Source organism: Rhinolophus hipposideros (genome assembly GCF_964194185.1).
Source record: "Rhinolophus hipposideros genome assembly, chromosome: 21".
Classification (NCBI taxonomy): domain Eukaryota; kingdom Metazoa; phylum Chordata; class Mammalia; order Chiroptera; family Rhinolophidae; genus Rhinolophus; species Rhinolophus hipposideros.
The window spans coordinates 37,603,253-37,622,848 of NC_138067.1; the positions used below are offsets into that span (position 1 = coordinate 37,603,253).

Genomic DNA, 19,596 nt, shown 5'->3' on the forward strand with positions numbered 1-19,596 from the left:
AATGCCTCTTTGGGTCTTCTATCGCACGGCAGCCCCACATGTACATCCATAATTAACTTGTGACATTTTCTCCTGTTAACCTGTCTCATAGTAATTTGATCATTTGTCCAGCCAGAAGCACTTAGAAAGATGGGAGGAAAATTTATTTTTTTGTCCCCACACCTGGAAACTTGATAGAAATACAAATTTTCCAGGCCCATCTCAGACCTACTGAATCAAAAACTCGGCGGGTGGAGTCCAACAACCTGTTTTAACACGCTCTTCTGGTGAGTCTAATGCACTCTGAGAAAAATCAGCTCTGCAGTTCATCAAAAAGTTACGGTCTGAGTCCTTACCTTAGGCATCAGGATACAAATAAAAATCGTTAATTTACTGAATATTTACTTGTGCCAGGCACTCTTCACGTGTTATCTTATTGACTTCCCACAACAACTCTACGCGATAGCTGCCTTTGTCCCTGTTTTGTAGAGGAGGGTGTTAAGCTGTAGTCAGATTAATACCCAAAAGGAGACCAAACCTTTTTTTAGGTGTGGAATTTTTGATTGGGTAAGACACGTAGGTTCACAAACTTTGTCTCCAGCACCCTCTGCCGGCCAGGCCCCGCGCGCCTGGGTGTTGAGGCTCGCCTTCCCTTTACCCCTAAGCCCTACCAGAGTTAGACTGGCCTGTGAGGCAGGTGTTCCTCGCAAAAGGTGGAAGTAGGTTGAGGAAGTGCGGGCGGCCATTTTGAGACCGGGCAAGAGGGGCGGGACTGGAACGGCCAAGTGACGGTTGACCGGTTTGAACTCAAGTGACTGGTACCGCAGGGCGGGGAGAAGAGGGAGGTGCCTGGTGCCATCCCGGGGAGGGATGAGGGCGGTGGGGGTGGGGAGTGGGAAGGAGAGGATGGAAGAGGCAGGGGAAAGGGAGGAGAGTCGAGGGACCGGGCAGAGGAGGGGAGGGGCGGAGAAAGGGCGGGGCAAGAAGCAGGGAAAGGCTAAGAGACGTTGCAAAGAGTAGGGGCGGGGCTAGAAGACGCGGGGTGTAGAGCTCGTTGCTGTCTAGGTTATGGAAAGTAGTGGTGAGGAGAGGGGGTGGGACGAAAAGGTATCGCAGTTTGGCGGGAAGGTGAAGATCGAGGAGGTGATGAGCTACAAGGTAGCGCCGGCGTGGAACGAGGTGAAGGTGCAGGGCGAGGAGAGGGCGTGGGGCGAGCAGAGATCGAAAGGCAGTGTGTCTCTAAGAAGGGGCGGGGCCATAGGAGGGGGCGGGGCGAGGAGCCGGCTGGGGAAGAACAGCTTGTCAAAGACGAGCGGCAAGGGAGGGTGCAAAAGAAGCGGGTCGCGGAACACCAGCCGGACAGAGAGCAGAAGCAGAGCCAGGAGCAAATTCTAAGCAAGAAACGGGCGGAGACAGAGGAAGGGGCGGGGCATGGAGAAGGTCCAAGATCTGGACCGGGAGAGGGGCGGCGCTGGGTACCGGATCGGGTACCAGAGCAGGGACCGAGAGAGGAGAGAGGGGCGGTGCGAAGAGAAATGGGCGGGTGGAGCTAGAAGTGGGGGCGGGGCTAGGTGCAGGTGCAAGTGTAAGTGCGAGATCACGGGGAATAACAGGACTGAGGAAAACAGGTGGGATGCAGCCAAAGCGAGAAACAGAAACCGAGACGAGGAGAAGAGTAAGGGAGGGATGCAGAGCAGGCGCAGAGCAAAGAACAAGGGTGGGGCAAGATTAAGGGACGAGACGAGGAGACAGAATGAAACCAGGAGCAGGTGCGTGGCCAGGAGCAACAGCAGGGGCAGGACCTGGAGTAATAGCAGAGGTGGGATCCGGAAAAGGAGCAGATTCAGGGCCTGGGACAGGAGCGAGGTCTGGTGCAGAGGCGGAGCCAGGAGAAAAAGCAGGGGCGGAGCCAGGTGCAAGAGTAGGGGCGGGGCCAGACTTAAGAGTAGGAGTGGGGCCTGAAGTTCGTGCAGAAGCGATTCTATGAGCGGGGACCCGGCGAAGCGCAGGAGCAAGGCGGGATTTCAAAAGGCGGCATCTCAAAAGGCGGCCCAGGAGCTCAGTATCGCCCGCGGGTGTTGATCCTCGCATTCTTTAGGTTCCAGCCACGCTGAGCGCTGCCCCGCGATGACCCCTGCTGGTCCTGCGTGGCCAAGACTCCGAGTCCTGTGGGCGCTGTGGTCACTGCTGGCAGTGCTATTGTTACCGTGGAGGCTGGGGGCTATGGAGGACAACCAGGAGTGCACCTGGCAGGTTGTCCTGAACGAGTTCGAGACGGTAGGCAAAAACCACGGAAGCGACCGCTTTTTCAAACAAGAGCCCCTAGACACAGTAAGCAGTTTGTTCAGCCTTCTGGTGGACTCGCCCATCGACCCGAACGAGGTAAGGGAACTGGTGTCAGGAGAACGGAAGAGGTCCTGGGCCCGCATCCCACTGGGCTCTGGACATTTGCCCAACTTCTCTTTGCAGAAATACATGGGCTTCCCTTACTACCTAAAGATCAACTACTCCTGCAAAGGAGAGGTGAGTGGGTGCAGCGGGGTTGGGCTCATTCTGTGTAGATTTCAGTTTACCCAGGTCTAACATTTTTTAATAGTAGTGGCACCGCCAGACTCTGGGGACCTTAAGGATTCACAAAGATCTCCAGTGTCCCACCAGGCACATAGTAGGTGCTCAAGTAAGCTTTTTTGCCATTAAAAATTTGAGATATAATTTACATACCATAAAAAATTCACCATTTAAAGTGTGCAATTCAATAGTTTTACTGTACTCACAAAATTGTGCAATCATCACCACTATCTAATTCTAGAACATTTTCATCACCCCCAAAAAGAAACCCTGCTCCAGCCACTGGAGACCACTTTTTTCTGTCCCTATGAATTTGCTTCTTCTGGACATTTCATATAAATGTAATCGTACAATATGTAGCCTTTTGTGTCTGGCTTCTTTTAGTTAGCATGCTTTCAAGGCTCATCCATGTTATAGCATGTATCAGTATTTCCTCTTTATGACTGAATAATATTCAGTTGTATGGATGTGTTACATTTTGTTAATCCATTCATTAATTGATGGACATTTGGGTTATTTCCACTTTTTTGGTTGTTATGAATAATACTGCTATGACCATTTGTGTACAAGTTTTTGTGTAAACATGTGTTTCAGTTCTCCTTGGTATATACCTAGGAATGAAATTGCTGGGTATATATTAACTCTTTTTTACTTCTGAGGAACTGCCAGACTATTCCCAAGCAGCTGCACCATTTTACATTCCCATCAGCAATATATGAAGGTTCCAGTTTCTCTACATCCTCACTAACACTTGTTATTGTCCATTTTTAAAAAATTATAGACATCCTAATCTGTGTAAAATGGTATCTCATTGCAGTTTTGATTTGCATTTCCCTCATAACTAATGATATTGAACATTTTTTCATATGTTTATTGGCCATTTATCTATCTTTGGAGAAATGTCCATTCAGATCCTTTGCCTATTTAAAAATTGGGTTGTCTTTTTTATTATTATGCTGTAAATTTGCTTAATATAGTCTTGTACTAGTTCCTTATCAGATATATGATTTGTAAATATTTTGTCACATTCTGTGGGTTGTCCTTTCAGTTTCTTTTTTTCTTTTAGATTTTATTGGGGAAGGGGAACAGGACTTTATTGGGGAACAGTGTGTACTTCCAGGGCTTTTTTCCAAGTCAAGTTGTTGTCCTTTCAATGTTAGTTGTGGAGGGTGCCATTCAACTTCAAGTTGTTGTCCTTTCAGTCTTAGTTGTGGAAGGCGCAGCTCAGCTCCAGGTCCAGTTGTCATAGCTACTTGCAGGGAGCACAGCCCACCATCCCTTGGGGGACTCAAGGAATCGAACTGGCAACTTTGTGGTTGAGAGCCCACACTCCAACTAACTGAGCCATCCAGGAGCTTAGCAGCAGCTCAGCTCAAGGTGCCCTGTTCAATCTTAGTTGCAGGGGGCAGAGCCCACCATCCCTTGTGGGACAAGAAGATTTGAACCGGCAACCTTGTGGTTGAGAGCCCACTGGCCCATGTGGGAATCGAACCGGCAGCCTTCAGAGTTAGGAGCACGGAGCTCCAACCGCTTGAGCCACCGGGACGGCCCCCTTTCAGTTTCTTGATGCTGTCCTTTAAAGCACAAAAGTTTTGTTTACTGAGATATAATTCACATACTTAAAATAGTATCAAAGTTTTAAATTTCAATGAAATCCAATTTATTAATTTTTTTGTTGTTGTTGCTTGTGATTTTGGTGTTGTCTAAGAAGGCTTTGCCTAACTAGAGGTTATGAAGATTTACTTCTATGTTTTCTTCTAAGAGTTTTTTAGTTTTAGCTCTTACATTTAGGTCTTCAATCCATTTTGAGTTAATTTTTGTATATGGTGTGAAGTAGTGGTCCATCTTTGACATGTGAATATCCAGTTATCCCAGTATCATTTGTTGAAAAGATTATTCTTTCCCCCATGGAATTGTCTTGGCACCCTTGTCAAAAGTCAATTGGCATAAATGTAAGGGTATATATCTGAGTATAATTTTATTCCAGTGTTCTGTATGTCTATCCATATGCTAGTACCACACAGTCTTGATTACGGTAGCTTTGTAGTAAATTTGCAAATCAGGAAGTTTGAATCCTCCAGCTTTGTTCTTCTTTTGCAAGATTGTTTTGGCTCAAGTAAGCTTTCTGAAGACAGTAGGATGTTGTCTAGAAATGAAGTTCCGGAGACTACAGACCTGGATTAGAATCTACCACTGATTAACATTTACTCGGAGGAAGTATAGCATGATAGATAACACTTTGGGCTCTGGAGCCAGCCTGCGTGGGTTCAAATCCCAGCTCTGCTGCATCATAGCTGTGTGATCTCAGATAAGTTACTTAACTTCTCTGTACCAAAGTTTCCTCATCTTTAACAAGTATGGTAGTGATCTTCATAAAATGATTAAATATGTGTGAGGCACTTAGCACAGTGCCTTGTTCATAGAAAGGACTCAGTGAATGCTAACAACAAGTTTCCAAAGTCTGACACTGGGCATAGAGTTTTATTCCATGAACCTTCTCTCCTTATTTGTAAAAGTGCAGTAATAATATCTTTATTTGTTCATGCAACACCTGATATGAGTCAGATCCTCTTTCTTTACAATGGGGGGATACAATGATAACATGGCCAGCTTTTTCTTATGGATTCAGCCCACCAGGGAAGCAATCAGCAAGTAAATAGATAGAATAATTTATGAAGGGTAATCAATGTGAAGAAGAAAATAAAATGAGGTGATATCTTAGAAAGGAGGGTGTTATCTGCGTGGTTGGGGAAGATCTCTCTGAAGAGGCTTGAGCAGAGACTTGAATGATGAAAAGGGATGGCTGAGGAGAACAGGGGGAAACATTCTGGGCGGAGGGAACAGCCAGCACAGCCTGAAGTAGGGAAGAGGCCCGTGTGTGTGAGGACCTGGAAGAAGCCCGTGTGGCTGGAGCAGAGTGAGTGAGGGCCAGTGTGGGCAGGGAGAGGTCTGGGAGGTGATTCAGGGCCTGCAGAACCCTCGTGAGGACTTGGCTTTCACTCTGAGCCAGATGGAGCCACGAGAAGGTTCTGAGCAGAGGAGGGATGTGTGACTCAGGTGTTCACAGGCTCCCTCCTTCTGTGTGAGGGGAGCAGACTGTCGGGGAAGGGATGGGAGCAGGGAGACGAGGGAGGCAGCTGATGCCGGGTGACAGGACCAGGGTGGTCGTGGCCACTGCAGTCCTGACAGGGAGGAGGTCCCTGCCCCACTAGTATCTGCTACCCTGTGAGTGGAAACCCAGAGCCAGGGCTAAGACAAATATATTTGGTAGGATTGAAAGGGCGCTGGCTGAGGCATTCCTCAGGATGAAAGCCTGTGCAAAGGGTGTCAGACCCGTTAAATGTCTCCCCGCCCACCCCCACCTCCCATCCATAGTGGCCTGAGTGCAGTCTTCTCCTGGGGATCTGTCCAAGCTTTTGCATGCTCTTCCATACACTTGGAACACCCTTCTTCCCCCCTCCCATCTCCACTCCAAGCTCTGCCTGCCCTTCTGAGCCCAGCCAGCGTCCTGCCATCCCTGGCTGCTCCCTCACCCTTTCCCAGCACCTTCCTCTCCGATTGACCCATCCCACCCTCACCACCAGGCCTCAGCCCCCAAACTCGACTATCCTCTGACTGGGGGGGATGGCAGAGAGTTTTACTTCCGCAGGGAGGGTAGAAGCCTCAAGAGGGGGCCTGGGAATCCCTGAAGTGAGGGAAGAAGCTGCTAGCAGTTCTGAGTGCCAGGTTTGTTCCCACTGGCAGAAGTTTGCTTATCCTATGCTGCCCTTCTCTATACATTTCCTGCCCTGTTTCCCCAAAAATAAGACCTAGCCGGACAATCAGCTCTAATGCGTCTTTTGGAGCAAAAATTAATATAAGACCGGGTATTATATTATATTATACCCGATACTATATTATATTAGACTGGGTCTTATATTAATTTTTGCTCCAAAAGACGCATTAGAGCTGATTGTCCGGCTAGGTCTTATTTTCGGGGAAACACGATATGTCCAAATTCTGTCTGAAGACCTTGGCCCTGGCCTCACCTCCTCCAGAAAGACCTCCTGACTCTCTCCACAAACCCTAGCCCCTCTACCCCTCTCTTAGCCTGGCTTGTCCCCCACCCCAACCCCAAACCTAGACCATGTTCTTTGACCTTCCCATGGTGGAGAGTTTGTTCTCCCCACCCAGCCCAGGAAGATAGGCTACTAAGGGTGAGGTCAAGGTGGGGGGCGAGGGAGGGGGCCCAGAGGTTATCTCAAGGACACATCTGTGGCGCCATCTCACCCTCAGGCCTCTGAGGCCCTGGTCCGCAAGGGCCACCTGATGGGGCTGAAGCCTGTGGTGCTGGTCACGTTCCAGTCCTCAGTTAACATCAATTACTGGAAGTTAGAGCAGCTTCAGATCCAGATGGAAGCAGCCCCCTTCCGCAGCAAAGGTGAGCCTGAGGCGCTCCTGGAGCAGTCACAGCCTGGCAGGAGCATTGCGGGGATGCTGGGCTCTCAGAGGGGTCCTGGATGGGAGGCTGGGGTCATCAAGGGGCCCATGGTTTGGAGGGGGTATAGGGCTTATGGGGGCCCTCAGTGGGGTCTGTGGCCTGCAGGAGGGCACAGGAAGGCCTCAGCAGGTTCCATGGCCTAGATGGGGCTACACAAAGGCCCCAGTGGGTTCCATGGCCTAGAGGAGGACATAGGAGTTGCAAGGAGATCCCAGTGGTCTATAGCCTGGAGGGGGCTGCTGGGAGTCCCCAGCAGCCTCAGTTCCCACTACCTTCCAGCAGAGCAGTGCAACGCAGAGGAGATGTGTGTCATGAGCTGGTACGTGCCCATGCCCATCAAGAACGGCAGTGTGGTCATGCACGTGGATGTCAGCAGCAATGGCCTGGGGCCCTTCATTCCTAATAAAAGGTGCCCTTCCCCACGCCCGGGGCAGGGGGTAGACTCTGGGAGGGACTTCCTTCTCCCCAGATCCCCGAAGAAGACAGGAGGAGACCAAAGGGAGGGAGCTGTGCGCTATGGCAGCAGCCACTGAAACTGGAACACTCACCTGTGCTTGCCCCACACCTGCTGCCAGGTTTCAGATAAACATCAATGGTTTCCTGAAGAGACAGCAAGATGACAAACTCAAGTTCACTGTGGGAAATGAGGTAAGGGGGCCCGGACAGTGGGGACAGTAGAAGATAGAGGGCTGGGGCCCTGATTACTTTCCAAACAAGTGGCAGGCCCCACTTACAGAACGCTTCTTTTGTGCCAGGACCCTAGTGAAGGGCTCTACTGTGCTAAATGCACAAACACATTATGTCTTCACACTGACCCTGTGAGGAAAGGTGCTTTTACACACCTATTTTAAAGAGGAGAAAACTGAGGCCAAAAAGGGATGGAGCCATTTGTCCATAGCCTCTCAGCATGTACACATGGAACAAGACTTGAAACTGTGCTTGCCTGACTCCTGCACCCATATTCTTCATTCATTCATTCATTCATTCATTCAGCAGGTACTTACTGAGCTCACAGTGTAGCCCCATGGGAACATAACAGTGAACACACAGACCCAAGTCCCTGCCCTCACAGAGCTGACATTCTAGTGGGAGAGACAGACACCAAATCAGGAAACATGAGATCAAGTACAATGCAGGTTAAACGGTGGAAAATGCTCTGGAGAGAATTCAGACAGAGTGAGGGTGATTGGGTCTGCGCAGGAGGGGACTGTAGTGTTTAACAGAATGGTCAAGAAAGGCAGAATTGAGAAGGTTGGCATTTCAGTAAAGCCTTGAAGGAGCAGAGGAGGGAATCACGTGGATCCTAGGGGAAAAGCATTGCATATAGAGGGAACAGCCAGTGCAAAGGCTCTGAGGTGGGAATGTGCCTGGTAAGTCTGAGAAGCAGTGAGGAGGCCCATGTGGCTGGGCGAGAGAGAGTGAAGGGGTGAATGGGGGGGATGGGGTTAGAGAGGTGCCAGGGGCAAATTGTGTGGGGCCTCGTGGGTCAGGGTGTGGACTTTTACCCTACATGAGATGGAACCATGGGAGAGTAGGGGGCTGTTGAGCAGCCCTCCTGTTCCTCCCCTGGCAGCTCTTCAATCTGTTACCCCAGTACTTTGTGAATGTTTCATCGAGGCCCCTGTGGTACACTGTGGGCCAGACACCTGTGCTCATTCTTGGTGGCATTCCTGAGGAAAAGTCCGTTTTGTTGACTGACACCAGCTTCAAGGACTTCTTTCTTGTGGAGGTGAGTGGTACAGGGCAGATGGTGGGCTGGGGCCTTTAGAACGGTGCTGGTCCTCAGCCCCTAAAATGGCCTGGGGTTACAGAAGGGGTTCCCAAAGACCTACCAGCCCCCACGAGAGGCAGATAGCGTGAAAGCAGGACATCAGACTCTGCAGCCAGACTGCCTGGGTTCAAATCCTAGTTCTACCACCTCTTGGCTATGTGACCTTAGGCAAGTCACTTTACCTACCCAGGCCTCAGATTCCCCTTCTGTAAAACGGGAATAATATTTCTATTTACCTCATAGAATTATTGTGAGGATGATATAAGTTAATACCAGCTGGATACAGAATGAGGACTATGTGAGTCAAAGTTATTATTATTTATAGGCCCATTATTTGTAATTCTGAAACCCCAAAAGCTTTGAAAATGGTGTTTTCACAAATTTAGGGCTAAAATTCATTTGTTGTGAAACCATGACCTGAGCTAACAAATGCTGCTGACAGTCTTTGCATCCCGTTTATCGTTAATATTCAGACGCTGCCTTACAGAAATATTAAGGAGCTGGATTACCGGGTGCTGCCCCAGACCCCACTAGTTTACATATGAATGCTATATATGTGTCATACTACCTTCTAAACCCTGGAAAATTCTGAGTCACAAAATACATCTGGCCTCAAGGGTTTCAAATTCGGCATTGTGAGCCCGTATTATTCCCAGAAAGAGGAAGGAATGTCTGAAGGAAGGTTTTCTTGGTGTGAATGACAGAAACACCTTTGAGTTGGTGCAGCTGTAGGAAGAATGCCAATTCAGTTTCGTTTAAGCAGACGAATGGATTTAGTAGGTCCACCTAACTGCAAAGCTTAGGCACAGAGCAGGCTTCAGGCATGGCTTGACACGGGGCTCAACTCAGAACTCCACTCCACTTCTGGATTAGTCTTGTCATCAAAGTGGCTCACATAATCCCAATTCACAGTCCAGAGAATGGGAGCATCTCTTTCCCAAGTAGCTATTTTAAAAATCCTGAAATTTATTTCCTTGGTCCTGATTGGTCCAGCTTGGGTCATGTGTCCCAATATAATGGAAAATGCCAACTGGCTTAGCACAGGTCATGATCTCCATCCTTATGAGGAGGGCAGCTGAGATAAGAAGCAGAGAAAGGATGGTTCCCCCAGAGTGAAATCAGGGTAGCTTTGCCACAAGTTGGGGGAAGAAGATGCTGGTTTTAATGGTGTCAGAGATAACAATTGTGCTCCACAGCAACCCCAAAAGATTGCCTTAACCTCTTACCATCAAGGTTGAAAGCCCCACCCATGATTTCTGAGAACCCCATGTAGATTAATGTTCTCCTGGTTCCCTCTGGCTCTTAATCTGCTTTACTGAACTTGTTCAGTTTATAGACTGTCTCCCTGTCTGGCGTCAACTTTCTCTGTTCTGGGTCAAGTCTTTCCAGACATTGCTCAGTTTTCTCATTCTTGACCCAAACACAACACAGGGATGTGGATTCTGCTGAAGAAGTTTGGAGGGCAGAAAAGGGGCTTTACATCACAGGAACGAAGAGTTCCATTTGAACTTCAGGCATCTTTCTTTTTGTTCTTTTTCTTTTTTAAAAAAAATTATCATGGTCAAATCATAAAATTCATAAAATGAAGTGAACAATTTAGTGCCACTCCGAAGTGAACAATTTAGTGCCATTTATTACATTCATACTGTGCAACCATCAACCAAATTTTTTGGTTCCAAAAAATTTCCGTCACTCCAAAATAAAAGCCCATTCATTCTTATTCTTTAATCATGGGGCTTTCTCCCAGATTGCTTTCTCCTCTCCTTTCACCCCTCCTTTCTCACCTTACCATTCCGTTCCAGATTGCCCCTAGGATTCCAGAGGAATTCCCCCTCCACACAGCTCTTCTCAGATGTGTATTGGTCAGTTTTAGATGCTGTAACAAATAGACCCCTGAAAGGGAGGGAATAGATTAAATAGATGCTATTGTTTATTCTCTTAACAGTCCAGAAGTGAGAAAGCCACATCCCTTCTTTTTTCTTGCTTCACCATCCCCTAGGCCCCAGATGTTGATCTCATCTGTATGATTGAAGCTGGGTCCTGCCAATGTCCATATTCCAGCCAATGGGATGGGGAAAGAGCAGAGGTGGAGAGCAAGCTGTTTTCTTTTAAGCAAGTTTCACTTCCTCTCACATTCCATTAGTGAGGAATTAGTCAATTGGCTACATCCAACTGCAACAGAGGCTGGGAAATAAAATTTCTATCTGGGAGGCACAAAGAATGTGTGAAAATGGATTTGGGAGCTCAACTAGCCATCTGCCAAAAGTGAAAAAGGAAATTTGTTGGCTCATGTAATGGAAAAATTCAGGACTTCAGGTCCAGCTTGACCCAGGATGTCACCAAGACTGAATTTCTCTCTCTCTCCATCTCTTTGACCTGGTTCCTCTCTATTTGATTTTATGTTCAAACAGCTCTGTCCTCTGGAACCACAGAGGCTATATCTTCTCAGGCCTACATCCAGTGGGAAAGATCTTTCCATATCACAAGATTCCTTCCACTTGGTGTGGCTCAGGCTGTTTACCCATCTGACTCAATCACTGTGGCCAGAGAAACCCAACATGCTTCTTATTGAGTTAAATGAGTCAGAACTCTCAAACTGCTCAAATTAGAAATCCAGCTGACCCACAGCTTTTCTTTTCCTCGTGTATGTGGGAGAAGAGAGAGGTATGGTGATCCTCTTCTAGTTTAACAAAGAGAATTTCTAAGTATTTCTTCCAGAAAACAGATGCATCACTCAAATATTAACAGTGTAATACATGAAGTATGACAGCTAATCAAAATGACAGAGGGTACAGGTTAGTTTTACCAGGCATAGCAACAACCTCTATAGTCCTAGTGGATGACTAGACTTTTTTAAAAATAACATTTTCAAGGACACGCTTATAATGCTGAATAGGGTAGGGGAAGTGGGAATGTTCATGTTCTCCTTAATTTGGTGAAATCTCCCTCAGCAGCAGAGCCTAGAGTTTTGCTCTGATTTCTACTTTTTATGGGAAAAGTTAGTGGAAAATTTCACTTTTTGGTGGAAAATTTCAATTAGACACAAAAATAGAATAGTATAATATTCTAGTATAACCCAGATTCAATAATTATCAACATTTTGCCTTTTTTTGGTCCAACCATTTTTTTCCTGATTTAAAACAAAATCCCAGTCATCATACCATTTCACCTGTAAATTCTTGAAAGACTTGAGGAATTATCTGTAACACAAGAAGACTTAAAAAAAGACAATGCAATGCCATTATAATATCCAGCAAAATAAACCCTTACCATCATCTAACCTGGCTATAGTTTTTCCCCAATTATCTAAAAATAAAATTTAAAATTGGTTTAAAGTCGGTCTTTTAAAATTGGTTTGTTTGAATCAGGACACACACATTGCATTTCGTTGTTGAGTGTCTTAGTGCCCTTTTCACCTGTAAGTCTGCTCCCCACCTCCTGCCCCCACAACAACCATGTTTTTTTTTCCGTGCAATTTAAGAAACCAAGCCTTTTGTCCTGGAGAATTTGGCTACTTGCTTCTTCATGGAATCAATTCACTTGTTCCTCTGACCCTGTGTATTTGTCTGCCATAACAAAGTAGCCACCACAGACTGGGTGGCTAAACAACAGAAATTTATATTCTCACAGTTCTTGAGGCTGGAAATCCAAGATCAGTCTGTTAGCAGGGTTGGTTTCTGGTGAGAACTCTCTCTTTGACTTGCAGAAAGTTTCTTCTTGCTCTGTCCTCACATGACTTTTACTCTATGTGCACAAGTGGAGAGAGATCTCTGGTGTCTCTTCCTCTTTTATAAGGACACCAGTCCTATAGGATTAGGGCCCAACCTTCATAAACTGATTGGGCCTTAATTATCCCTTTAAAGGCCCTATCTCCAAATACAGTCACATTGCAGGGTTAGGGCTTCAACATATAAATTGGGAAGGGGGACATAATTAGTCTATAATACCTGATATTTCCGATAAACTAGTAGTGAGCTCTAGAAGCTTGATTAAATTTAGATTCAAATTATTTTCCCACTGTTGGTGATATTGCCAGTGTTTGTTATCAGTCAGTGAGTTCAGACAGTGTCAGCCTGACACAAAATTGTGTTCAAGGTAGAAGAGGATTATGCAAAAGTGCCTTGGGGACAAGTATGGGATCTTTTGTATCCATGTGGGTACAACACTCAGTGTCCTTGGAAACCAGGACTTCTTAGCACCATTGAATATGCTGTACACTGCTGAATTCTAGGACGCATACAAAGGTCCAGGCTCTAGCCTGGGTTGCCTACTTCTGTGGCCCATGTTTGGCCACTAAGGTGCTGCTGCAAGGTCAGCAGGGAGGGCACTCTGGGGGCAACTGCATGTGTTCCTCCCAAGCAGTTGTCAGAGCAGGTGCCTCTCCCCAAGGCAGGAATGTGGGCTGAGGCCAAGGCCACCTGTTCACACTGGCTCTGCTCCTCTGCAGTTGAGCATTGACAGTTGCTGGGTGGGATCCTTCTACTGCCCCAAGGCCAGCTTCACCGCCACCATCTACGACGCCATCGCCACCGAGAGCACCCTCTTCATTCGGCAGAACCAGCTCGTCTACTACTTCACAGGCACCTATATCACACTCCACCAGAGCAACCATGGCAGTGGTGAGGTCATGTGGCTGGGCGTCTCCGGTGCCTCAGGCAGAAGACTGCCTGTTGGAGCCCCAGGGGGTCACCTGAGTGAACACATCCACTGTGGCACTTGGGACTGGAATTGTCGTGGGTGGGGAGGGGGTGTTGGAGGGACTTTCCAAGGTCCTGAATCATCCTGCCCACCCTGGGGGGGCCTTCTCCCACTCTCTCTATGCTGGGGAGGGGCCTTCACCTGGACCTTCCCAGGAACCACGAACCAGCTGAGGGTAGAGCAAGATGTGAGAGTGAAGGGAGGGGCAGAGAGAGAGACAGAGACAGCGACAGAGAGACAGAGAGGACACACACATGCATGCGAGCACACACATGTACTCGCAGACACATAGAGTGTCAGAAAGACAGAGAAAGACATTAGGAGAGAAATTGGGGTGGTGGAGGAGAGGCCTAGAGGTCAGAGAGAGAGAGAGAAATAGAGATGGGTTGTTGGAGCCATGAAGGAGACTGATCAGAAAGGAAAAAGAGAGGCTTCATTTGGCCTCATCTTTTAAATACCAAAGCTCTAGTTCTCATAGGTTTTCCCCCTATCCAAATGAGAGACGTCATTGAGGCATCTGATAGGGTCACTTAGACTTATAGCATCACAGAAACTTGTACTGTCACTTATGTTTCATTAGTTAATGCATGTTCTCAACAGCTCCATTTTTCTCCCTTTATAACTTAGGGCACTTTGACAGTGGAAAAAACAAATTAAAATGGGCTCAAGCCAAAAAAAACAGTGTGGAGGGGAGGCGTGTTTATTTGCTTAGATAGCTGAAAAACCAGGAGCACGTTGGTTTCAAGCTTGTTGGATCTTGGGGCCCACTGTAGCTGTCGGTCCCTCCTGTTGTGGCCATGGTGACTCCCCCCTCCACCCAGCAACTGCAAATTTTATGCCCTCAGAGGCCCCAGGAAAGAGCATCTCTTTGTTAGTGATTGCAAGCTGACACTGTCTCTCATTTGCTCTCCTTGGTCACAGGCCCAGCTTAGAACCAATAGCTCTGGCCAGGGGAATGCAAGGGTGGGGTCAACCCACGCTGAACCTCATAGACAGAATGTGAGCCAGGAGGATTTTCTCAAAGGCAGCTGGGGTCCTATGCGAAGGGCCTCTCAGATAACACGCTGATCAGCTGCTCCAGCAAGAGGACAGATAATAGGCTCATTAAGGCCAGGGAAATGTAGATAAGGGGTCGGGGTCCCAGGTCCAAACACCTGGGCATAAATCCCCTTGCTGGCCCCTGCAGAGAGATGGGTTCGTGTGCTGGCTAATGAGTGTATTAAGAAGCTGTGCCCCGTGTATTTCCATGGCAATGGCTCCGAGTACATCATGGCCCTCACTGCTGGCAAGCACGAAGGTTACTTCCACTTTGGGACCATCACAGGTAAGGGTGGGGATGCTGGCAGCCCGAGAGATCTCTCCATGTCCTCTCACCTCCATGAATTCTGACCTCAGGCCCTCACCCCTCATCATGTGCCTTAAGGAGGGGTCCCAGGCTGGAGGTTGGCCCTATGAGTGAAAATGGGTTAACGCATTTGTAGGGGTAGTGCCGGGTGTATTATGTGTCTTTCATGCTGTGTTTGGTTTCAAAGGGCAGAAGCCCAATTAAAAAATCCTTTATACATAAAGAATTTGTGGACTTAAATAAGTGAAAAGACCACGTGCCACCTTCAGGCATGGCTGAATCCAGGGCTCACGTGGTACATCATCAGGACTCTGCCTATCTAGAAAAGGTAGCACAGCGTAGTGACTATAGCACCTGTCTGGAAAGAGACTGCTCCAGCACACCCAACCCAAGTCGCCGGTGGCTTTCCAACAAGCAGCTTAACCTCTTTTGGGCCTCATTTCCTCATCTGCAAAATGGGGCTAATCATAGTACTACTACCTGCTTCGTTGTGTTGATATAAAGATTACATACGTTGGCATATATAAAGGTCTTGGAACAGCTCTAGGGCCGTGGTGAGTACTAGAAAAGGGTTTATTATTATGAGCCCTGCGATTTATCTTCATTTTCAGGTAGATACTCCTTTTGTGGGGGTTAAGAATGGCCCTCGGGAGCTCGGAGCCCACATCTCCCACCAGTTTGAGTCATTCCCAAAACAATGAGAGCAGCGTCTTCTCCATTAGCTCTAGCACGAATCCCAGGGTGGACTCTGGTTGGCCAGTTCTGGGTCACATCCCCGGACCTGAGCCACTTACTATGACCAGAAACACATATACTCTGATAGGCCACCTGTGAGTGACTGGAAGGCTGGGGGGTGAGACCTGCCCCCTGGATCCCAAAGACTAAGGGGGCAGGAAGGGCGGGCGCCAGCTGGCTGGGAATGGGAAGTGCCTGAGCGTGGACCTGCCCTGCTCCGCAGATGGCCGTGTGTCCTTCGAGATGCTGCCCAGGCAGCAGTCCGTGTGCGAAGGGATACAAGGTACCCATTCCCAGATGGGTCTGCAGTAGGCAGCTGTGGGGATCGAGGGTGTGGGAGAGGTCCCGGGAAGGGAGGGCAGTGTCTTGGGGAGAGGTGGAGAGTTCCAGGTGGCAGTCACAGAGGAGCAAGGGGTTGGTGAGGGGCAGGATCTGGGGGCTGCTCTGGACCTCCCCCTTCCCGACCAGTTGTCATCTGCTCCATAACCTGGGCCACATACCTTGTGGACGACTACAATCTGCTGCTGCTGGTGGAGGTTGAAGACAACAGCACCAGGAAATATTTCCAAGTGGTCAGCTATGACATGGGTAAGTGGAGCACCATGGCGGGGGGGGGGGGGGACGTGTTGGGCACACAGCAGACAACAGGAGGGAAATGTTGCTCATGTACTTCTGGGTAAGGGGGAGTGGTGGAGAACAGGTTTGGTGGGCTGGAGAGGAAGTCAATGTGACTGGAACAGGGGGAAAGGGAAGGGAGGGAAATTGGAGAGGTGAACACAATAAGGAGATGTGGTTTTATTTTACCTGAACTGAGAATTGGGCTGCCGCGTGCAGTTGTATAGGCTGCGCACTGCACTTCCCAGCCAGGGAGTCAGAGGAGGCAAGTCCTGTGTCCCAACAGGACTGTACCTTCTCGGAGGCAGTGCCTTTTTATTTCACATAAACTTTCAGGGCTAACAGGCCCAAATGGGATGCCATTGAGGGTTTTTTGGAGGGGTTGGGAAGGCGGTGACTTGCCCAGTTTCAGGTTTTGAAAGCTCAGCCTCAGGAGATGTTGCTGTGTTCTCTCTACCTATAGTCACTGATAAGCTGGCCATCCTCTACACCATCCCAGAATTCATCCCTGACGGTAGGAGAGGAAGGCTGAGGGGGAGGAGGGCTCAACGGTGGGTGGTGCCCAGGTGACCCTGTGTCACTGCCATGTCCTCTCTGCCTCTGCCCTGGCCAGCTCGAGGCCTGGAGTTCCTGATGATCCTAGGGACAGAATCTTGTACCAACTTCTCAATGGTTCCTAAGGGCATGTCCTACAACCCATATAACAACCTGCTCTTCATCTGGGGCAACTTCCTCCTGCTAAGGTAGAGACGGCCAGGCATACTCTGCCTGCCCAGCCTCAGGAGGGTGGGGGCCCTTTCTGAAGTCACCGAATTTTCAGTTTGCCCAAGTCCAGAAGTTATGAGGACTGGGACGGGGAAATACCAGCTGGGGTGGTCAGGGCTCGGATGGAGGAAGCTGTGGGAGCCCTGATGTGAAGACCCAACCTATGGGAGCAATAGAGGGCATCGTCTGGGGATTGTTTGGGACACTCTTTACCCCTCAGGAATCTAGGAGTCCCTGAGCCAACTTTATGAGCTGTTGGCAAACTGCCAGGTTGGCTGAATGCTTCTGTTTACATATGGACAGGTCTCCCAGTGAGTCTGGAGTCAGGGGCAGAAGCTAGAATCCCAGGCTTCCTTTGCACATTCTCACAAGGCTAGTGGAGAAGTGAGAAATCAGATCCTGTACCATGTTCAGTCCAGAGTTGGGGGAAGCAGATATCCTCCAGGGGCCTTGCCCAGGTGCCCGTAGCTCCCATCTCTACCCCTGCAGCTATGACAATGAAAACTTCATCTACCTGGCGGATTTCCCCAAGGAGCTGTCCATCAAGTACCTGGTCAACTCGTTCTATGGGGACACAGCTATTGTCACAGAGACGGAGGAGGTAGCCCTCCCTGTCCCTATCCCCACCCCAAACCCCTGGGGTCTCCCTTCTCTCCCTGTCAGGGGAAAGGGGCCCAAGGGAGGGAACACCCTCAGAGACCCTGGGGAAGGGCAGCAAAATCTCCATTTATAGCTGAGAACCCTGGAACTCAAAGAAGCTAAGTGTGTTTTCCGAAGTCTGTCAGCAGTGAAAGACCTATGCTCAGAGTTATGTGATCTGATTTCCAGAGGGGGCCCTCTTTCAATTCATCATTCGGTTGTTCAGTTCATAGATATGGAGTACTTACTGGATGCCTGACCCAGTGCTGGGGACACAGTGGTGACTGAGTCAGCTCTGCGTCCTGCCCTCACTGGGCAGTTAGGAAGACAGACTCATTCCCAGACAGTGACAGTTGAGAGTAGTCAGGCTGCAGCAGAGGAAAACAACATATGGACGTTCAGAGGAGGGGTCTGACCTACCATGTTTCCCTGAAAACAAGACCTGACTGGAAAATAAGCCCTAGCATGATTTTTTAGGATGCTCGTAATATAAAATAAGCCCTACCGTGTTCCCTGAAAATAAGACAGGGTCTTATATTAATTTTTGCTCCAAAAGATGCATTAGGGCTTATTTTATGAGCATCTTGAAAAATCATGCTACTGCTTATTTTCCAGTTAGGTCTTATTTTCAGAGAAACACGGTATTCTGGGAGTGTGTGTGTCAGGGAGGGAGTCACAGAAGAGGCCACATGTGGAGAGATGGGGGGGGGCTTCCTGGAGAGTGGAAGGGGTCCTCCAGGCTGAGGCTCAGGAGGAGGTGAGGTCTAGAGTCAAATGTGTTGGGGGGATGGGTGGTGGGCATCAGTGCAGTGATGGGAAACTGAGGCCAAGGGAATGAGACCCTGGAGGGTACAAAGAGAAGCAAAAAAGAGGGCTTGGCCCTAGGCACCCCAGCCATTAGGGAGTGTATGTGTTAGGAAAGTTTAAGTTGCAAGTAACAGAAACTCAAGCAGATTGAAACATTGAGGAAATTTGTCATGGCTAGACGGGGCTAGAAGCAGAGGTGGTTGGGTTCTGGGAAGTAGAGAGATGGCACTACAGAGAGAAGGTATATGAGCTTACCTGGTCCCAGATGGAGGTGAGCTCCAAGTCTCACTCTTCAATAAGTGGAGCCAGCACACTTGACAGAGGGAGAGATGGGGTCAGCAGTCCCCGTGGCCCTTACTCACACCTGGCTGTTGCACCCCCAGATCTGGTACCTTCTGGAGGGCAGTTACCGGGTGTACAAGCTGTTCCCATCCAAGGGCTGGGAGGTATACATCAGCCTGCAGGTGATGCAACAGTCTTCTCTCTATGCCCCCAATGAGACCATGGTCACCCTCTTCTACCAAGAAAACAATCTGTACCAGGTGCCTGGTGGGGGCTGTGGGGACACTTGGGGGCGCCGCAGCGTGGCTGACACCAACTCACGTGGCCCTGCCTTCCCACTGCAGCTGGTGTACCTTGTAAACAGCCAGCAGAGCCAGCTCGTCAAGAGGCTTGTGCCCGTGGAGCAGCTTCTGATGTACCAGCAGCTCAGCAACCGCTACTTCTTGCAGCGGCAAGGGTGAGACAATACTGGATGGACCGCAGCAGTCGTCGGAGCACCCAGGCACTTCTCACCTGAAACTCTCATTCCAGTGGGGGAGAGCAAGCCATCCCCAGTGACCACCTCAGGGCTGTAATGGGGCAGCTCAGGGCCTATGGATGCTCAAAGGAGGAACCTAACCCAGCCTGGGGAGAGGGGAAATCAGGGAGGGCTTCAAAGAGGAAGAGGTGCATGAGTGGTGACCTGAAGGGTGAGGAAGAATTGGCCAGGTAATAAGATGGAGAAAGGTGTCCCAGACAGGGGAAACCGTACGTGCAAAGGCCGTGAGGAGGAAAGGAGATTGGGTGTTTGAGAACTGGGAGAAAGTACAGTGCAATCTTGGCGGCAGGACGGACAAGGTGAGCCTAGCAGTCACAGGGAGGGACTTGGAATTCATCTTGAGGGCCCTGGGGAGCTATGGTGGGATTCAGGGG

At 49.0% G+C, this 19,596-nt stretch overlaps 1 protein-coding gene across 2 annotated transcripts in view; it reads left to right on the forward strand.

Moving 5' to 3' along the window:
* Positions 1-1,094: 1,094 nt before the first annotated feature.
* CATSPERG (cation channel sperm associated auxiliary subunit gamma) overlaps positions 1,095-19,596 on the forward strand; it is a 28,795-nt gene continuing 10,293 nt past the window's right edge. Inside the window, exons 1-16 of one of the 2 annotated variants that reach the window (XM_081031975.1) lie at positions 1,095-1,158; positions 2,078-2,361; positions 2,449-2,502; positions 6,823-6,967; positions 7,310-7,436; positions 7,603-7,675; positions 8,601-8,756; positions 13,246-13,417; positions 14,683-14,820; positions 15,800-15,859; positions 16,045-16,164; positions 16,655-16,705; positions 16,805-16,934; positions 17,446-17,557; positions 18,786-18,944; positions 19,029-19,141. In XM_081031975.1, the coding sequence (XP_080888101.1) occupies positions 2,107-2,361; positions 2,449-2,502; positions 6,823-6,967; positions 7,310-7,436; positions 7,603-7,675; positions 8,601-8,756; positions 13,246-13,417; positions 14,683-14,820; positions 15,800-15,859; positions 16,045-16,164; positions 16,655-16,705; positions 16,805-16,934; positions 17,446-17,557; positions 18,786-18,944; positions 19,029-19,141 (1,865 nt within the window). In that variant the 5' untranslated portion in view covers positions 1,095-1,158; positions 2,078-2,106. Of the gene's footprint in view, positions 1,159-1,948; positions 2,362-2,448; positions 2,503-6,822; positions 6,968-7,309; positions 7,437-7,602; positions 7,676-8,600; positions 8,757-13,245; positions 13,418-14,682; positions 14,821-15,799; positions 15,860-16,044; positions 16,165-16,654; positions 16,706-16,804; positions 16,935-17,445; positions 17,558-18,785; positions 18,945-19,028; positions 19,142-19,596 lie in introns of those variants that run through there. The other variant, XM_081031974.1, reaches the window with a different exon arrangement.